Here is a 21,151-nt window from a genome sequence, read left to right as displayed (position 1 = left end):
GTTGTGTGTCAAAACAAAGAAAAGGTTAAGGGTATGGGGAATGTTTTAAAGGGTAATGGCTAGCTAAGTAGCACGTTTCTTAGCTAATGTAGTATGTCAGTTGTGTAAATATGCTGGCTTATGGCTGTCCCCATCGCTGTCTACCAGACAGTGTTTTTTCATTTCATTTAAATGATTGAAAGGTGTGCCTCTTGGGAACAAAAAAAATCAAATGAGAGCCACGGGCTTGCCAGCAGATTGGAGTGCAGCTGCCGCCCCACTACACTCCCCGTTCATCTGCTTGAGCAGACCGCGGACCCGTTAATGGGTGAACTGGAACGCTGACCTCACCAGCTAACCTGACTGTAAACTAGTGTAGAGCAAGAGATGTTGTAGCAGTCAGTGGTTGGATACAAGACCTGAAAACCTGAAGCGAATCTTAGCACAATAGCCTGCAGATGACCGGTGTTACGGCTTAAAGGGTAGCCGTATTAATCGATCACATTTAGCCAAATGAACGTTGTTGTTAAGAGGGAAAGTGACAATTGCCTCATAATTGTTCACTTTGCCTCAATAAAGAAATTTTATCTTTTGAAATCATGGATTTAAATATTCAATATGGGCCTTGATTGGGTCGCTTTACCATTTTCATCTTGTATTGTAAGGAGGATAATCACAAACAGGCATTTGGCTGACAGTCAGTCAACATGGTCACTCTTTAAACCATAACATCGGATACTTTGAATACTTTGCTGCAGCTTGTCCATTATAATTCAAAACTCAGAAAGCCCAAAATTCCATAATGATACAAAAGTAAGCCCATAAATGTTTCCATGAAACACCAATGACACTCTTTTAAAGCTACATTTTTTAATGTACCAACCAAAAGATGAAAGCAGTCAGTCAGATTTAGCAAACATTTGTGGTGCAAAAATGATGCCCTGCTCTTCTTATTTATTCTGAATTGCTTTGTAATCTTGCTGCCTTTTGTGTTCAGATGATTAAAGCAATGCTTTTTTCTGATCTATGCAGATCGACAGCGACGCCATAGTGCTGATAGATGATGCAACTCTGGAAAATTACATCTCCTCCTACAGAGACAGTATTGTCCTCTTTTCTGCAGAAGAAAAAAAAACCTGTCTCAAAACGAAAGCAATGGCTTTTAGAAAAACTTTGAGAGAAAATTAATTAAGAAGGAAAGCTCAAATTCCATCTGGTGAGATAGCTCAGGTGACTGAATTGTACACCCGGTATCAAAGTTTGCATTCCTTCAAAGAAAAGTATAGGGCCTAGAATTAAAGCTCTGGGAGCACAACATTTAAGATAAACAAAATCAATAAGTTAAGATGCACTCTTGAGTTTTGCAACAATAATGACTCCAACCTAGGCTAAACATTACACACTGTACTTTCACGGCAGCAAAAGTGTTAACATATTGTACCTTATATAGTCATGAGGCAAAAATATACTCTAAAATTAATGTAAAAATGTTGATCATTCTGCACTGAGATGTATTTGTTGGAGTGAAATAATCAATATTAGAACTAGTAAAACTATAAAAATGTTAATCAGCAGCAAAATAAAAGAAATAATCTTCCTCCTCATTAAAACATTTTAATAAAATACTAAATTATGATTATAGATAAGATACTGATACTGACATGGTTGCATAATTAAGAAAGGAAAACTTATCTTTTGATTCTGCTGTTTGCAGGTGGAGCAGTGACATCACACCCCTCCTGTAGCCCTGCCCACAGCATGACAGGCATATAAACCTGCCACAGACCAGTACTCATTGATCAGACTGTTCACACACACCCACACTGCCTGCTGCATATTTGCACACAGTGCACTCTCTCCACTGTGGAGTTTGGATCTTCATCATCATCACCACCATGATCATCAGCATCGCTCTGATCTGGGCCATCCTGGTCGGCTTCTGCTGCCTGCTGTGGCTGGCTGTGGGCACACGGCGCAGGTAAGGCCTCACCTGGACCATGCAGGGTCTCATGCCTGAGCAGAAACTTCCACTTTAACACTTGTTTTTGTGCTCTGATGGGCAAGCCTGTGTACGTGTGTGGTGCATGAAGTCTGATGTAAGCACAGGGGTGAGTGACAGAAGTATGTGAGTTGCGTGTGCTGGTTGAACAAAGGCCTTTGTGGAGGTGATGGAACTAGTCGGGTATGTTGTTGAGTCACATCACTGCGCTGACAGCATGGAGCGGCTGCTGTTAACCCTCCTGATGTGTTCCTAATCAAGCAGAGAAAGTGTGATAATGATCATAATCCACCATGTGGAGCCTTGGACAGACTTCAGGTGTAAAAATGAGCATTATTTGGATTTAAACCATGTACAAAAGGGCCTAATGATGAGATTCAGGCAGGTGTGTAAGAACAACAACAACACGGTTAACTGGTTTGTGATGTTCACAGAATGTTTTTGGTTCTTGGGAGGACAAAGCACTTAAAGATAATGTGACAGTCACAGAAGAGCTCTGAGTGAATCATCCAAAGCTGAAAAACAAGCTGTAGCTCCAAGAACACCTCACTTATCTTTGAAATAATAGAGACATCATTAAACCAACCATAGTGGTTTACTATGAGGGAAAAGAGGGAAATCACATACATCTCATGCACTCAAAGCATAGGCAAAGGTGTGCATCAAATATTAAGTGTTACACCAGTGATTAAAGTTACTATTCATAATGTAAATACGGTTCCTAAAGTGCAAAAACAGCTTTAGTAATTATGATAATAATAAAAAAGCCTACTATGTAAAGCACTTTTTAAAACTCAAAGTACTTCACAAGCAAGAGAGAATGAGAGCATAAATTACATTACAGTACAGACAGGCAGGAGTGAAAAGACAAGCAAATATACATACAACAATCAAACATGCATGCAGACATCCATACAATCACTGTAAATGACATACAATCAGTCGCACAGTCACAGAGTATAAAAACACTTGTCTATAAAAATAAGTTTTACAGCAGCTGTGCAAAAGGAATAATGGAATCTAAGGACCAGATATTCTCCAGGGGACTTCTCCAGAGCTCAGGAATTTCTACTGCAATCCAAGTTAACCTCAGGATTTAAATTACTAAGAAGGAACTGTTAAAGGCTATGGTCAGATGATTGGAGATGAGTATCACTGGAATACTAGCTCAGTAAGTCCGCTAAGTATGGGGGTGCCAGACTAGGAAAGCCCTTATAGGTGATTGATAATCTCTTAAACTTAAACTCTTAAAAAAGAGATTTTAAAGTCATACTTCTGAGATCAACGTCGGACTTCTGAGATAGAAGTCAGAATCCTGAGAGTGAAATCAGAATTCCAAGATCAAAGTCCTTACCTCACTCTGATCTTGGAATTCTGACTTTAATCTCAAAGGTCTGATTTTGAGCTCAGGATTCTGACTTTGATCCTGAAATTCTGACTGCACTCTGCTGAGAGTGCAGTCAGAATTCCAAGATCAAAATCAGAATTCCAAGATCAAAGCTTGAATTCTGAGTTTAAAGATGGAACTGTGAGGGGAATCTCAGATTCCTGAGAGTATAATCTAGATTCTTACATTAAAATCAGAATTCTGACATCAAAGTCAGATTTCTGAGATCAGAGTTGAAACACTGAGTTAAAAAAAGAAATCAAAATCCTAAGATCAAAGTCAGACTTCTGATACCAAATCAGACTTCTGACAGTGAAGTCAGAATTCCAAGATCAAAGTCACAATAATGAGGTTAAAGACAGACTTCTGACAGTGAAGTCAGAATTCCAAGTTCAGAGTCAGAATTCCAAGATCAAAGTCAGAATCCTGAGCTCAAAATCAGACTTTTGAGATTAAAGTCAGAATTCCAAGATCAGAGTGAGGTAAGGACTTTGATCTTGGAATTCTGATTTCACTCTCAGGATTCTGACTTCTATCTCAGAAGTCCGACGTTAATCTCAGAAGTATGACTTTAAAATCACTTTTTTAAGAGTTTAAGTTTAAGAGATTATCAATCACCTATAAGGGCTTTCCTAGTCTGGCACCCCCATACTTAACGGACTTACTGAGCCAGTATTCCAGTGATACTCATCTCCAATCATCTGACCATAGCCTTTAACAGTTCCTTCTTAGTAATTTAAATCCTGAGGTTAACTTGGATTGCAGTAGAAATTCCTGAGCTCTGGAGAAGTCCCCTGGAGAATATCTGGTCCTTAGATTCCATTATTCCTTTTGCACAGCTGCTGTAAATAAGTGTAGATGAGTGTTTTTATACTCTGTCTGTGACTGTGCGACTGATTGTATGTCATTTACAGTGATTGTATGAATGTCTGCATGCATGTTTGATTGTTGTATGTATATTTGCTTGTCTTTTTACTCCTACCTGTCTGTACTGTAATGTAATTTATGCTCTCATTCCCTCTTGCTTGTGAAGTACTTTGAGTTTTAAAAAGGCCAGAGAAATGTACTTGCCACATTCAGCACGGTTTATTTCATCTCCACACTGACACTCATCTTTCTCTCCATCCTTGACTCCCTCAGGCAGCCCGGTGAGCCCGCCTTGGAGAACGGTCTCATCCCGTACCTGGGCTGCGCCCTGCAGTTTGGCGCCAACCCTCTCCAGTTTCTCCGCAGCCGCCAGAACAAATACGGACACATCTTCACCTGCAAGATCGCTGGCCAGTACATCCACTTCCTGTGTGATCCGTTCTCCTACCACTCAGTTATCAGGCAGGGCCGACACCTGGACTGGAGGAAGTTCCACTTCGCCACATCTGTAAAGGTTTGTTCATCATTCGTACTGGAATGCTTGAGTAAACCTTAAATGTAGTATCTGAGTCCTTCAGTGGTCATTAAACCTGCTCTTTCTCCTCCCTGCAGGCGTTTGGGCACGATAGCTTCGACCCTCGACACGGCCACACCACAGAGAACCTCCACCAGACATTCCTGAAGACCCTGCAGGGTGAGGCTCTGCCATCCCTCATAGAGTCCATGATGGGCCATCTGCAGGACGTCATGCTGAAGTCCGACACCCTCAGCCCCAGAAAGGACACCTGGGAGGTGGATGGCATCTTTGCCTTCTGCTACAAGGTCAGTAACTCAGGAGAGAACGAAAGAGGCGTCTAAAGGCTCATTGATGCTGCCTTTAAAATAGATATGTGCATTTTAAACTATACAGCTCTCGACAACATTGTTAGAGTGGACGTGTGAATAATGTTAACATAAAATACAAGTTTGAATAGTGAGTGAAAGTAGCCCTGAAGTTCCAATCATAATCGTCTAACATCTGTTAGGTTTCTGCTTTGAAAAAGAAGTAGAAGAAGAAATCAGAGGCGTTACTTCCTGGCTGTCCAAACGGCTTGAAACAATTCTAACCTGCTGTGATAAGTGCTCTGTATGCGATTGAGACACAATGTTTATCCCCCTTTATTATGAAAGAGTAAAAGTGTTTTGTAATTTCTAAACAGCAGTTGGGAAACAGCTTGTTTCCTGATTTTTGGTTGACAGTAAAACATACTGACCCTGTAGAAATATGGTGGAAATGAGCCAAGAGTACAGACAGAAAGCTCCGCCTCTGTCAACTTAGAGCAGGGGTGTCCAAACTATGGCCTGGGGGCCATTTTTGACTGTCCCTCAACAAATTCTTGAAATTAAATGAAATATGGTCCACATTAGAGCATTAAGCTTGTACTAGACTGTATTATTCTTCTTAGGTTCAGCACAAAGCAGTGCTACCATGCTTATTTTGTAAACAAAGATTCTGACAAGATGAATTTATTCATGTTTATTTCTTTCATGACTAAATTGAGCCAACACTGTAAATGGTAACTATATTGGTAACCAAAGTAATAATATCTTTATTCATAACAAACTTCTTTAAGTGACTATGTCAGCCATTAAATAGCAATTTTAGCATGCCCAATCACCAAGTGCGTCTTAACCTAAATTAGACTGTTTTTTATTAACTTTAGTATCATCATGGTGAGTTATATGAAAGTGGCTCCTCCATTCTTATACTTTTTTTATGTGGCCCCCAGTGGAAAAAGTTTAGACACCCCTGACTTAGAGGATAAATGAGCTTTTAAGCTTTCTTCAGATATACTGAAAACTTGTGAACACTTATAATCTGACTCTTGGTCAATCCCAGACCTCCTTGGTTTTTGCATTTCATCATTTTTTCCTTGTGTTTAAATGCTTTGCATTGCAGGAAATGCACTTTTTTTGTTTTGGGGTTTCATGGAATACTTTTGTCACCTTTTTCTTTGTAAAAAAAAAAACATAAATGTACTTTTAATATTCAAAGGTTTGAGATCTGAGGAAAAACCCAAGGTTTTGTATAAACTCTTCATAGTTCCCTTCTTTGATTCTGATCCAGTTAAAATACTTTGAATGTCAAAGCTCCAAATCAGACAGGTTTTCATCCAGTCATTATTAAATGTGCTGCTTAAATATCAAATGAACATCTGGTAAACATTTGAGTGAAGTCTTACAGTTCCATGGCAGCTCACTCCTCCTTAACTGGGATTGAACTCAGCAAAACAACTCCTTTTATTTGACTTTTGGGAGATTAACTTTATTTCCTCATGCTAGCTGTAGTCAAACATTTTTCCAAAATCCCTGCCAGTTCCAGGAAAGTGTGTCTAACTGTGTCTGTGTGCTATGGATGCCAATTTCCTGTCTGCCTGAATGTGCTTATGTTCTATTCATTTTTGGCCAGGTCCCCCTTGAAAAAGAGATCTTTGATCTCAATGGGGCTAGCCTGGTAAAATAAAGGTTAAATAAAATAATAAAAAAAATAACTTTACATGATTATTACATGTTTTTTATATAATGTCCCATGTAATTCTGTATATATACCCATTTTGCATTCAATTAAATGTTTCTGAGGCTGACCTCTAAAACTGCTGTGTGTTTTGCTGCAGGTGATGTTTGAGTCTGGGTACCTCACCTTGTTTGGTAAAGAGTTTGGCGATGACAAGTGTCAGGCTCGTCAGGCTGCCCAGAAAGCTCTGGTTTTAAACGCCTTGGAGAACTTCAAAGAATTTGATAAGATCTTCCCGGCGTTGGTGGCTGGTCTGCCCATACATGTCTTCAAGAGCGCCTACAGCGCAAGAGAGGTCAGCAAGGATTTCTCCACATATTACACACCAAACCCTTCTCCTTATATGTAGAGATGGTCTAACATGAATCTTTTCAAACATGTAGAACCTGGCAAAGACCATGCATGCTGAAAACCTATCTAAGAGAGAGAACGTGTCAGATCTGATCTCCATGAGGATGATCCTCAATGACTCATTATCTACCTTCAATGATGTGAGCAAAGCCCGGACCCATGTGGCTCTGCTGTGGGCGTCACAGGCCAACACGCTGCCCGCCACCTTCTGGAGTCTCTTCTACATGATCAGGTGAGTCAAACTCTGCTTTGTGGTCTGTTAATATGTTGGCAGCAGAAGAAATGTTTGGTTAGTCTGGATGGAAAGATAAAGATTAATGTCATTGGCTTAAAACATTTGTGATCATTTTGAGCCTCATTTACAACGGGTTTTAGAATAGAGTTGTTGTGATACCAGATTTGACCTGATTTTCTCCTAACTGTTTGCTCTGCCTGTTGTTGCTGTGGTGATCTCCAAGAGACGCTTGCTTTGATCTAACATTCTATCACATACACACTCATTTTAGAAGTCCAAGGACCAAAAATCCTTGTCATACTTTAACAGTAATTATTAAAAAGCTGTTAGACATGGAAAAACAAGTAAATGAACATGAACAGCTGAATAATTTGTCTACTTTTTAAAGCAAAAAGGAGGTCTGTAAGAGGAACTGAGCTGGAGTTATAGAGCTTTACGAGTTGACACGTGAGCCGTAGAATCCAGAAAAACATTCAGTATGCAGATTTTTAATATCCAAAGGTGAAGGATTTCAAATAATAATAGTTGAATCCTTTCACTGTTCAGAGATGTTATCTAATCACAAAATGAGCCATCTCCTTTTTGTGTATATAATTATGAGAGATTAATGCTCTTTGCTCATAGATTGCCTGGAGCCTGGGTGGCTCATGATCTGAATAAATCTATATTTAGAGACATGATATAGTCAGCACACATATGACTAGTTGATCTGGCTAATCTGATGTGTTGTGACATACAGTGTGTTTGTGCACTCATAGTATGTACAGATAGGTAAGACATGCATTTTGAATCTCTGGGGAGGACCCATGGACCCTCAACCAGCCCCAAAATGTCCTCATATCAAACTAATGATAGTTCAGTAGATCCCGATAGACATACTAAAACAATGGTTTGGTAGATTACTGTGGAAAATGGCGTCAATATATCCAAATTTTCCACCTGACCTAGTATTATCAAATGTTAGGATGTGCTGAGTTGGACATCATCCTTTAAGGCAAGGATGCAATGTCGGTGAAGCTGGGGATGTTGGGGCTTTTCCTCTCCTTTTTGCCAAATTGTAGGCCATAGTTACCAACCACCAAGAGGCTAGTATTGCCTCTTTAACTTTAGTATCATCATGGTGAGTTATATGAAAGTGGCTCCTCCATTCTTATACTTTTTTTTATGTGGCCCCCAGTGGAAAAAGTTTAGACACCCCTGACTTAGAGGATAAATGAGCTTTTAAGCTTTCTTCAGATACACTGAAAACTTGTGAATACTTATAATCTGACTCTTTGTCAATCCCAGACCTCCTTGGTTTTTGCATTTCATCATTTTTTCCTTGTGTTTGAATGCTTTGCATTGCAGGAAATGCATTTTTTTTTTGCTTTGGGGTTTCATGGAATACTTTTGTCAACTTTTTCTTTGTAAAAAACCAACATAAAGGTACTTTTAATATTCAAAGGTTTGAGATCTGAGGAAAAACCCAAGGTTTTGTATACACTCTTCATAGTTCCCTTCTTTGATTCTGATCCAGTTAAAATAGTTTGAATGCCAAAGCTCCAAATCAGACAGGTTTTCATCCAGTCATTATATGAACATCTGGTAAACATTTAAGTGAAGTCTTACAGTTCCATGGAAGCTTACTCCTCCTTAACTGGGATTGAACTCAGTAAAAAAAACTCCCTTTTATTTGACTTTTGGCAGATTAACTTTATTTCCTCATGCTAGCTGTAGTCAAACAGTTTTCCAAAATCCCTGCCAGTTCCAGGAAAGTGTGTCTAACTGTGTCTGTGTGCTATGGATGCCAATTTCCTGTCTGCCTGAATGTGCTTATGTTCTATTAACTATACATGATTATTACATGTTTTTATATAATGTCCCATGTAATTCTGTATACATACCCATTTTGCATTCAATTAAATGTTTCTGAGGCTGAGTAGTTACCAACCACCAAGGGGCTAGTATTGCCTCTTTAACGGCTTTTCTCCATCATGTTTTCATAGAAATGCTTTGAAAGGACAAGCTGATTCACTGTTTAGCTAATAAATCCTGTGGGGCACTGGTTAGATTGAAATGACACTTAGGGGCCTCAACTGGCCTGCATGCAAAAGGCAAGGATGGAATGTTTTTTTTTTACTTGAAAGGATGACATCATTAAAGGTAGAGGACGGAATTTTGGTGATGGGGATTTTGGGGCTTTTTCCCCTCCTTTTTTGCCAAACAGTTGGGCACAGTTGGCAACTTTGGATAAGTAGATAAATGATTAAAGGAAAGATTTTTGGTATATACAGTGCCTATAAAAACTATTCATCCCCTTGGATGTTTTACGCTTTTATTGATTTATAAATAAATCATGGTCAGTATAAGTTGGCTTCATGTCACATTCAACACTGGTCCAATTGGTGCTAGTTGTCTCACAATTAGTTAAATGAGGATCACCTAAGTACAGTGAATGTGTCTCAAGTCATTTCAAGACACCAGAGTCTGGGAGGTCCTGTCGCTGGTTAATTAGTATTCCTGGCTACCATTACACCACGAAAACAAAAGAACACTCCAAGCAACTTAGAGAAAATGTCATTGAAAAGTCTAAGTCAGAGGATTGATACAGTAACTTCCAAGGCACTGAACATCACCCAATTCAGTTAAATCCATCATCGAGAAATCGAAGGAATTTAGCACGTCCTCACAAACTGAGTGACCATGCAAGCAGGATTGGTTCACTCACTATGACTGATCTGAGCTAAGCGGAGAAGGTCCTCATATTGGTCTTTGCCCCAGATTAGGAAAACCAGGCAGAGCCTGCATGCAAAGGGAAGGAATGGAATGTTTGAAAAGCTGGATGACACCATCCTCAGAAGCAGAGGACTGAATGTTCATGAAGTTAGGGGCTTCTTTCTCCCCATTTTCTCTAAATAGTAGGCCATACTTGGCAACATCTGGAAAGTGAATGGAGCTGGCTGGTCAGTTTTCAGGACACAATGACACAATGACAATGATTTCTTATGCACCTTTTGAAATAGATATCTGAGTGTATTTTATTTTTCCCTTTTCATTGAATTGTCAGGAACATTTGTAACCGTCACTGAGTCGTCTGAGTACATTTAACCGTGTACCTTATGTACTGTAGAGCTGGAGCTGTTACATCACATTACCACACATTTATCAGTTGATTGTGGCACACAGACCCACACAGGTCACATCAGTGAGATAATAACGTGGAAAGTGTTCATCGGGTTCAAGGAGCCACCTCATGGTGATGTAACATGTCTGACATGAAGATACCTCAGGTGGACTCAGGTCACTTTGGAAGAGCTTTTAGAGTCTCTTATTGTCCTAATTAAGAATCTATAAAAGTTATGCTGGGGATGGGATAAGACGGTCCACTCCCTCTTTTCTACTGTCCCTTATCAGCCACAACATCATTCAAATCCCCCATAGACATTATGTAAAATGTTTTTTACAATGCTTCCCATGCATGAACCAAGCTAAACAGCTATCTGACTGACCTGTTAAGCAGCAATGAATGATTTCATGGCTAATCAGCTCTTGTTTGTTTGCTCAGGAGTCCTGATGCTTTGAAAGCAGCTCGGGAGGAAGTGCAGAAAGTTCTGGAAGCTTCAGGGCTGAAGGTTGACCCCTGCAGTCCCTCCCTGAACCTGAGCAGAGAGCAGCTGGACAACATGCCTGTTCTGGGTAAGATCATCGACAACCACTGGAAAACAAATCAGATATTTGACGGATGGATGACAATGCAGAGTAAAGATTTATGCTCCTAAATAGGCTAGAGAAGGAAACAGGGATGAGAGAGCAGCAAAGTACTCAAACCTAGGCCGCCAACATCAAGAACAACATGCATGTGCTATAAACACCTGGCTAATAAGCTGATGTTTGTCCTTCATGTCCACAGACAGCATCATTAAAGAAGCCATGCGTCTCTCCAGTGCCTCCATGAACGTTCGCATTGCTAAGGAGGATTTCCTGCTTCACCTGGACAACCAGGAGGCGTACCGTATAAGGAAAGAGGATGTCATCGCCCTTTACCCACCCATGCTGCACTATGACCCCGAGATTTTCGAGGATCCTTATGTAAGAATGCCAAGAATGAAAATATTTCCTCCTTTATGACAGGGTAATCATCACCAGAATATCAATAGGTCAATATTAATACCAGTTTTGAAGCGAAAATACAGGGCCTAGGCACCTAATATTGGTGAATTTCTTTTTTTCAGTAACAAAAAATTGGCCACAGTGCCTTAATTGCATAAAAAATGGAAATGTCTCTATATCAATACCATTTAGCCAGTGTGCAGGAGTTTGCTAGCAATTTTGGACCAATTCCTTCCTATCCTGCACTCAAATCTTCATGAAAACTGTGATTTTGATCAAACCGTAATATCACAAAGGATGTACAGTATCGAGCATTCCTATAGCTCCATTAACAAATCATTCTTTCCTCCCTGCCCTCCAACAGGAGTACAAGTTTGACCGATTCTTGGACGAGAACGGTCAGGAGAAGACCACGTTTCATCGCTGTGGCCGCCGTCTGCGGTACTTCTATATGCCGTTCGGCTCTGGGGTGACCAAATGCCCTGGCCGCTTCTTTGCGGTGTATGAGATCAAACAGTTCCTGAGTCTGGTGCTGAGTTATTTCGACATGGAGCTGCTTGACCCGGCCATCAAAGTCCCTCCCTTGGACCAATCCCGAGCCGGGTTGGGGATCCTGCAGCCCACGTATGACGTGGACTTCAGGTACAAGCTAAAATCCAGCTATTAGATTGAAGGACCCTATGTACATAGTGTATATTTGATGAAGATAATGTAAATAGAGACTGAATTATGTATATAGAAGAAGAACATGTTTTCTGCATGTGTGCATCTCATGTGTTCATACTGAAGTGTCTTTTTGTGTGTTTGGTCCATTTACTTCAGATTCCATAGGTTTATGTTCATGAAAATAGTAATTCTACCTTCATTCTGCACAATACGGCATCCATATATTTGACAAATAAGCAGCTAGTATTACAAGTATTAAAGACAGCCAGCCTACCTACCATTACAACCTACAGAAACAGATAAGGGTCATAGAAACCTTTTTTTTTTAAATCTACTTTTTGTTCAATTTCAGAAAAATGGTGAGAATTCTCAGGTTAAAGTCAGGATTCCGACTAAGATCTTAGATTTCTAACTTTATTTCTCAGAATTCTGGCTTTGATTTTAGAATTCTGACTTTTATCTTGGAACCTTGACTTTGATCTTAGAATTCTAAATTTGGATCTTAGAATTCTGTCTTTGATCTCAGAACCTTGACTTTGATCTCAGAACTCTGACTTTGATCTCAAAATTCTGACAATGCTCTTAGAATTGTCTTTGATCTTAGAATTCTGGCTCTGATTTTAGAATTCTGACTTTAACCTTAGAATTCTGTCTTTGATCTTAGAATTCTAACTCTGATTTTAGAATTCTGACTTTAATCTTAGAATTCTGACTTTGATCTTAGAATTCTGACTCTGATTTTAGAATTCTGTCTTTGATCTTAGAATTCTGTCTTTCATCTTAGAATTCTGACTGATATCAGAATTTTGACTTTGACCAAAGAATTCTGACTCCGATCTTAGAATTCTGACTCTGATCTTAAAATTCTGACTTTGATCTTAGAATTCTGACTTTGATATGAGAATTCTGACTTCAATTTTTGAATTCTGTCTTTGATCTCAGAATTTTAAAATAAATGTTCCCAATTTTTTACCAGTGAGAAATCTGATCTTATTTCTCAGAATTCAGATTTTTTTCTCCCAAATATAAAAAAACAGCATAATAACCTTGTTTCAGACTTCAAAAATTTTGTTTTTGACTACATTATTGACCTTTTGAGCCCCACCCCCTTGTTGCCGTTACTTGGTTAGACAAAGAATAAAGACGAAGATACAGTAGGGTGTATGAGGATGATATCAAATCTCAAAAAAAAAAAAAAAAAAAAAAAGGCAAGTTTGCTATTTAGTAATGTTGTATCTCCTTGCCATGATCAGAACATGCCATAATGTCAGTATTAAGTTTTCTCTTATCTTCAAGCATATATCAGTATTCTTTGTGGTTGTTGATGGGTTGAATTGTGCCTGTAGAGATCCACAAAGTCTTTTCCAAAGATGGCGCTTTACATTCATGAAGTTTGGTTTAGGAAACAGCATGAAAAATTATGATGTGGATATCTGGAGTCACAGCTTTTAACCATGCTGCAGTCACAGTTTCACCATCACAAGCTGTCTAACAGAAAGTACCTCAGCAACAGGTACTAGGAGAGGGGGGTCTCTGATTGGTGGGAGTTGAATATATATCTGATTGTAAACAAAGACATGTGAGCAGTGCTGACCCTTCTATGTACCTTCTATCTGCTTTCTCAGTATCATTCCTGCTGCATGGTGTCCCAACAAGTAGTTCAGAGTGAACACACAGAACATTTACTTTCTGTGTTTGTCAAACAGACCAGCAGATGAAAAGTCCAGACACACGGGACGCTGTGCTCAAACATAACCCTCTTATCTATATGATGCATATCTATAATACAGATCTATAGTGGGTTTTCCATCCAAATTCAAGGCAAACACATTATCGGTTACAAAGGCTGACTTCTATTTTTCTCAGTATTATTCATGAGCATTTTCAGATACCTCCATGTCCTTAATACCATTTTCTACACCACCATGCTCCTGAAGAGTTTTAGCAACAGCCCTAGGTACTTTCTTATTTTAACACTCTTCATCCCCAGATGTCGTTGTACAGTAAGTTTTTTAACTTCTCCAAGTGTCAGAACTTTATTGTGATATTTAAATGTTTACTTATGAAATTTCTGTATTTGCAGTCAGATTTCTTGATTGAAAATACGCCCAAACCTGGTGGATGGAAATCCCACATAAGAGTAATCATACAGATCCATGACTCAGATGCCATTCTAATGTTCTAATTTTATGGATAAGGCCTAAAACTGGGATATGACTGTTTTAAATGTTTTTGTATTTCTGATTTGTTTCAGTGAAGTTTCCTCTATGTATTTTTCATGAACCGGGCTCTTAGCATGCTCAGCCATTGATTCCTACTATGTGAACATTTGACTCTGAAAGTAAAACCCACATGAGTTTGTGTCTGTGTGAGATTGTGTGATGGTGGGTTGATGTACACATGCTGTTCAAACATAATAAATCAATACATTTGTACAATAGTCTGAGCGTCCTGTGCTGATGTCTATACATGTTCAACAAATACCACAGGAAACCTCTTCAGAGAATCTCAGTGAGCTTCACCCTACTTCAGCCACACTTGAACTGTTTGACATTCTCCCCCACTCTCATTTGATGCCAGCTCAAACTGCCATAGGAAACATTTCACATTTCTAGTCTCTCAATCAGAACAATGACTAAAGATGGTGAGTAGAGACAGAGGCGCACTATGAGCCAGAATTCAAAGGGGGCTACAGAGCTGTGGACAAGTATTTGACCCCCCTTCCTTTTTTTTTGTATTTTGCCACAATTAAGTGTTTCAGATCATTAGACAAAGATAACCTGAGTGAATACATAATGCTTTTTTATGTGGAGATATCATTTATTGAGGAAAAAAGCCATCAAAACCTACCTGGCCCTATGTGAAAAAAGCAAGGAGTGACAATTGCCAGTCCTGTTGAATCCAGACATACCTTAAATAGAATCTGACAAAGTAAAGTAGGCCAACAGATCTCGAAAAGCAACACATCATGGCGCAATCTACAGAAATTCAAGAACACATGAGAAACAAAGTCACTATCAGTCTAGAAAGGGTTACAGAGCCATTTAAAAGGCTTTCGAACTCAAGCCATCTGCCGTGAGAGCCATTATCCACAAATGGAGAAAACTTGGAACAGTGGTGAACCTTACCAGGAGTAGCTGGCCTATCAAAAGTACTCCATGAGCACACTGACGACTCATCCAGGAGGTCACAAAAGATGCCAGGACAACATCTAAAGACCTGAAGGCTTCACTTGACTCAGTTAAGGTCAGAGTTCATGATTCAACATGAACTCTAAATAATAAAAGAAACTGGGCAGAAATGGTATTATGGGAAAGCTCCAAGGCCAAAACCACTGCTGACCAAGAAGAACACAAAAACTCATGATGATCCCTAAGACTTTTGGAAAATTATTGAGACAAAAGTTGAACTTTATGGAGGGTGTGTGTCCCGTTACATCCAGAGTAAAACATTTCATGAAAAGAACACCATGCCAACAGTCAAACATGGTGGTGGTAGTGTGATGGTCTGGGGCTGCTTTGCTGCATCAGGACCTGGACAACTTACAGTAATTGATGAAACCATGAATTTTGCTCTCTACCAGAAAATCCTGAAGAAGAATGTCTGACTATCGGTTTGTGACATCAAGCTCAAGCACACTTGGGTTTGCAGCAGGATAATGATACAGAACACACCGGTAAGTCCACCTCTGAATGGCTTAGAAAAACAAAATGAAGGTTTTGGATCAGCCTTGTTAAAGTCTGGACTTAAATCTGATTGAGATGATGTTGCATGACCTTAAAGAGGCCGTTCATGCTGGAAAACCATCCAACATGGCTGATTTGAAACAGTTCCGCAAAGAAAAGTGGGCAAAAATTCCTCCACAGAAATGTGAAAGACTCATATATAAGACTTATTAAGTTTTCAGGGCAATCTGTTTTTTTAACATAGGGTCAGGTAGGATTGGATGTCTTTTTTCCCTTAATGAATGAAATCATCATTTAATATAATTTGTATTTACTCAGGTTATATTTGCCTAATATTAAAATTTGTTTAATGATCTGAAACATTCAAGTGGCAGATAAAAAATCAGGAAAAGGGGCAAAGAATTTCCACAGCACTGTATGTGGAACCGCAGTCACCTCGTATGCAGATGATGTTCTTGCATACATGTGTATAGTCATTTATTGATACACATTACAGTTTGACTGAATCCAGGCCAGCTCTTCCTTCTCCCTTCTGAGGCTCTACAGTGTTTTACAACGTTGTGTAATGTGTCGTACACACAGAGGGGTGTGTCACAAGATAAACAAAACACACCTAACACAGTTGTCAATCAGAAATCGTCACAGTTAATGACTGATGCTGAAGATTCTTTGTGTAACATTCAGACCTCAAAACAGCCAACTGTGGTTATCTGGGATTTCAGAAATCTGTGATTTGTTTGCTTTCACATGTTCCGCCTTTTAACCTGTATCTAAGTTTATCTCTCCAACAGACCCTATATCTACAGTCGCCATGCTCCTTTGACAGTTATCATAAATATTAGATTTCTAATTGTTTAAACATTGAGACTTTGACCATTTTTATCTATAAAATTAACTGAGGCAAAATGGAAAACTTATGTGGTCAGATTAATCTAAATGGGTAAGGTTTCCCTCATTAAATAATCTCAAGGACTAGTCAAAAATAAAAGGATGCAGACAAAAGTTATGTACTGTTTTGCTAACATGGCACATTCAGTCATCCAACTCCCTACCGACCAACCACAGCCATTCTGTTTGATCTGAAACTGGTTCTCAAAGCAAAGAGACAAATACAGATGCTGCTAACTTATCACTACTCTGACAGCACTGAGAAGGTCTGGTTATAAATATCTGGTTTCATCCAAAATCTCACGTTCAAACACAATCTCTCATTAATGCATATTTACAACCTCAATTCCAAAAAAGTTGGGTCGCTGTGTAAAATGTAAATAATACAATGCTTTGATTGTTAAATCATATGAACTTATTTTATTCACAATTTAACAAAAACAGCATATTATACTTTGAAACTGGGAAATTTCCCCATTTTAGGAAAAACATTACATCATTTTGAAACTGATGGCAACAACACATCTCAAAAAAGTAGGGACAGGGCCATGTTAATCATTGTGTAGCATCCCCTCTTCTTTTAACAACAGTCTGTAAACATCTGGGGAGTGAGGAGAACAGTTGCTGAAGTTTTGGGAGAGGAATGTTGTCCCATTCTTGTCTGATGGAGGATTCTAGCTGCTCAACAGTCCTGGGTCCAGTTCAGTAGCTGGACTCTTGTAGCGTGAAGCCATGCTGTTGTGTGTACTGGTTTAGCATTGTCTTGCTTAAATATTCAAGGCCTTACCTGAAGAGTTGTCTGGATCAGAGCACATGTTGCTATACTTTTCATCACTGATAGTGTCGTTCCAGATGTTTGTTGTCCACACCATAGGCACTAATACAACCAAACTGTGAACTGTCTGCTGAGAACTCTCCTCTTTAGTCCACAGAGAACAGTTTTCCATTTTGCCTCAGTTGATTTTAAATGAGGTTGGTCCAGAAGACAGCAGTGTTTCTGGCTAGTGTCCACACATGGCTTCTTCTTTGCAGGATACAGCTTTAACTTGCATTCATTTATGGTACAGTCAACTGTGCAGACAGACAGACAGTAATTTCTGGAAGTGTTCCTGAGCCCATGCAATGACTTCCAGTACAGAATCATGCCTGTTTTTTCAAAGCAGCACCACCTGAAGATCACCAGCATCCAATATTCACCTTCAGCCTTGTCTCTTCCTCACGGAGATTTCTCCAGATTCTTTGAAAAGTTATGAGTTTAAATGCTCAAAGTATGAAATAGAAAGTCAAAATCCTAAGTTTGAGTCCTGACTGTGATGAAACTGAAAATGTGAAAATTGATTTCTTTTTCCCACATTCCTGACTTTTTATCTAATTATTTTTACTCCTTATTTTTCAGATTTTATGACTTAACAAGGATATCTTCAATTGTCGAGGATAAGTTTACATTTTTATACTTGAGGACATCTGCAGACCTCATACTGATGGGCCAGTTATAACAGAAATATGAGATCATCTTGAGGGCCGTATTTAACTGTTCCACAGGCCAGATTAAGCCCCGGGCCTAGAGTTTGACACCTGTGCTCTATTGACAGGGACTCCAAATATCTCACCATCACTCTTTCAGAATGTCTGATGTAATAAAAGCAGGGCAGACATCAAGAATAGATGGCTCACTTATTTTAACTATGAGTTGTGCATGTCTCTCTGCCAAAATAGACAGGGACATCATAAATAAAGAGCCCTGTTTACCTTGTTGTTTCAGATTTGTATGCCAACATCTGTAGAATATGTCACAGTGAATCAGGTCACTTGTTGGAGTTTAACTGAGGTGAAACCTGTGAAGAAAGACAGGCTGACAGCACGTAGACGTGGCCATGATGAGCTGGAGTTGGCACACAGCAAACATGAACCCAGTCTGCTGTAATCATGTCAAAAAGCTTTTAATCTGACTAATGCTCGATGCATGTATGAACACGTCTGTATCAGATGCATGTCAGCAGTCAAACATGCCATCCTGCTGTGGCTCAGGTGTCCGTTATGACCTGAAAAACAAAAGAATGAGCAGCTTTGTTCATTGTTTGTGACACATTCAGGTAAACAGACACCTTTTTTCACCCGCATTAAATGTGAGCTGGGTTCATGCTTGTGGCCCACCACGGCTCGATGATATAATAGCATCTGTTTGAACAGGATCTGTTGTGTCTCTGCGTGTTGGTTTGTGACTTTGTGATGTGGACAGAAAACAAAGATCTGTTCGCCTTCAAACATGAGCTCACTGATAAGGCATGGCCATGACCTGAGGTGACTCGACAAGATATACTGTCCAAACAAATTGACAACATTAAGCCAGGAGGTTGAAGATGGAGAGGAGTGAAGGCTTGCTATTTGCCAGCTTCACCCTTCACACCAATGTTTTAGAACAACTTTGATGGTATGCAAGATTGGCCTTGGGTGTCAAATATCCATCAGTGCCATGTCTTCTAGACTAAAATCAAATAGAAGTTAGAAGCCCAGAGTTTAAGCTGAGGTTCATCTCCTCTGGAGTTTTAAAAGAATGATGGGGGGGGGGGGGGGTGTGTGTGAGACAGGCCCACTCCCCTTCACAACATCTTTTCATCTATGTTGGCCATAATGAGATAACCATTCAATGAAGAGACCATGATATATGGTCATGGAGAAGACATGTTATTAACCTTGTTTAATGTAAAACGTGGTTTATTCATCATCTCGACCAACAGCACTACATTACCCACAATCCTAGAGTATCACAGCGATGTCTTTGGTTAGCTGATGTTGCCTTTACATGCCATACTTCTGTTTTACTGCTTATTGACTCATGTAGAGCACTCATATCCAGAAGCTGCAGTCCTTGATGCAGTGGTCACATGATCCCTGACACCCCCCCCCCCTTTTCCTGATCATAGGTGGACATGTAGCCATAAACTCCATAACAGTCACAGATGGTGTTAGCTCTGAATAAACAGAGAGGGAGAGAGCAAACATGATGTTGAAATAAATCCATGAACTGAAGAAGCCACAGAGACGACCCTGAACCTCAGACAGATGGGTTCCTACAGGTCAGAGACTCAAAGTAACCTGTCCGCCCAATATTTACCCCCCCCCCCAACACACACATCAAATAAGATTAATGAAATATATCTACCCTTCACTGAAATTACATAAGCTAACAGATTTAACCTGTATCAACACTTAAAATAAACTGCAAGAACTTCTAGTTAAAACTGCTTGAACTCTAATGTACACTACTTTAACCCTGATTTAAACTGATTTAACCCCTATTCAAACTACTTTAACCCTGATTTAAACTGCTTTAACCCCTATTCAAACTGCTTTAACCCATATTTAAACTTCTTTAACTCCTATTCGGACTGCTTTAACCCCAATTCAAACTGCTTGAACTCTGATTTAAACTGCTTTAACACATATTTAAACTGCTTTAACCCCTATTCAAACTCCTTTAACCCCTATTCAAACTGCTTTAACCCTGATTTAAACTCCTTTAACCCCTATTCAAACTGCTTAAACTCTGATTTAAACTGCTTTAACCCTGATTTAAACTGCTTTAACCCCTGTTCAAACTGCTTTAACCCTGATTTAAACTGCTTTAACCCCTATTCAAACTGCTTTAACCCTGATTCAAACTGCTTTAACCCATCTTTAAACTACTTTAACCCCTATTCAAACTGCTTTAACCCATTTTTAAACTGCTTTAACCCCTATTCAAACTGCTTTAACCCATATTTAAACTGCTTTAACCCCAGTTCAAACTGCTTTAACCCTGATTTAAACATTTTCAACCCATGTTTTAACTGCTTTAACCACAATCCAACAGCGTGGGTAGAGTACACAGTTACAGGACTCAAGTAAAAGTACTGTTACTTAAAAATATTAATTACTCAAGTAAAGTACTCATAAAAATAAGTTCTTGAGTAAGAGTAAATGTGTACTTTATCAAAAGACTATTCAAGTAGTGAGTAACATCATGAGTGACTTCATTTTGTGCAATTTATTAAATGAATTGCATTATGACATATTATTCAGGGGTAGTAATGTAAACTGCACAGTCATATATAAAGTAGCATAACTTGCCAAAAGTAAAAAAAAAGAAAAAACTCGACTTAATTCATAAAGCAGCAGTCAGGTTATGTTTGTTAATCAAAAGTATGGGATGAAAAATTCAATATGAGAAAAAAACAGACTCTTTCTCTCCTAATAGTTATCTTATTTCTGCATGATGATTTTAATCTCATATGAATTTGTACCTTGCAATTCTTACTTTATAACCACATTATATTTATTTCATCATGTGCTAATGATTTTTGGCTTATATTTATGAAATTAATCTTATGAACTGTCCTCATTTCTTACTTTTTGCATTTTTTTATTTAATTTTTACTTTTTAGCTTCAATTAATGAATTTTAATTCTGA

General features: G+C 39.0%; 1 protein-coding gene across 1 annotated transcript; it reads left to right on the top strand.

Annotated features, from left to right (window-relative positions):
• The first annotated feature begins 1,792 nt into the window (after window positions 1-1,792).
• Window positions 1,793-12,647, top strand: LOC121520430 (cytochrome P450 7A1). Its single transcript, XM_041803871.1, has 8 exons — window positions 1,793-1,957; window positions 4,506-4,746; window positions 4,845-5,054; window positions 6,887-7,081; window positions 7,170-7,369; window positions 10,917-11,047; window positions 11,262-11,440; window positions 11,826-12,647. Exons 1-8 carry the CDS (start codon window positions 1,875-1,877, stop codon window positions 12,126-12,128), a joined length of 1,542 nt encoding a protein of 513 aa, XP_041659805.1. The 5' UTR covers window positions 1,793-1,874; the 3' UTR covers window positions 12,129-12,647.
• Window positions 12,648-21,151: the final 8,504 nt, after the last annotated feature.

The sequence above is a fragment of the Cheilinus undulatus genome, linkage group 13 (assembly GCF_018320785.1).
Source record: "Cheilinus undulatus linkage group 13, ASM1832078v1, whole genome shotgun sequence".
In the NCBI taxonomy this organism is placed as follows: domain Eukaryota; kingdom Metazoa; phylum Chordata; class Actinopteri; order Labriformes; family Labridae; genus Cheilinus; species Cheilinus undulatus.
The sequence above is the reverse complement of the archived record's forward strand: the minus strand, read 5'-3'. Positions and strand labels throughout refer to the sequence as shown.

Excerpts from the sequence above, each read along its gene's own strand:
- LOC121520430 (XM_041803871.1), top strand. The coding sequence starts at position 1,875 with ATGATCATCAGCATCGCTCTGATCTGGGCCATCCTGGTCGGCTTCTGC. Across the intron at positions 5,055-6,886 it reads TCTTTGCCTTCTGCTACAAG|GTGATGTTTGAGTCTGGGTA; the intron begins GTCAGTAACTCA and ends GTTTTGCTGCAG. Across the intron at positions 7,370-10,916 it reads AGTCTCTTCTACATGATCAG|GAGTCCTGATGCTTTGAAAG; the intron begins GTGAGTCAAACT and ends TTGTTTGCTCAG.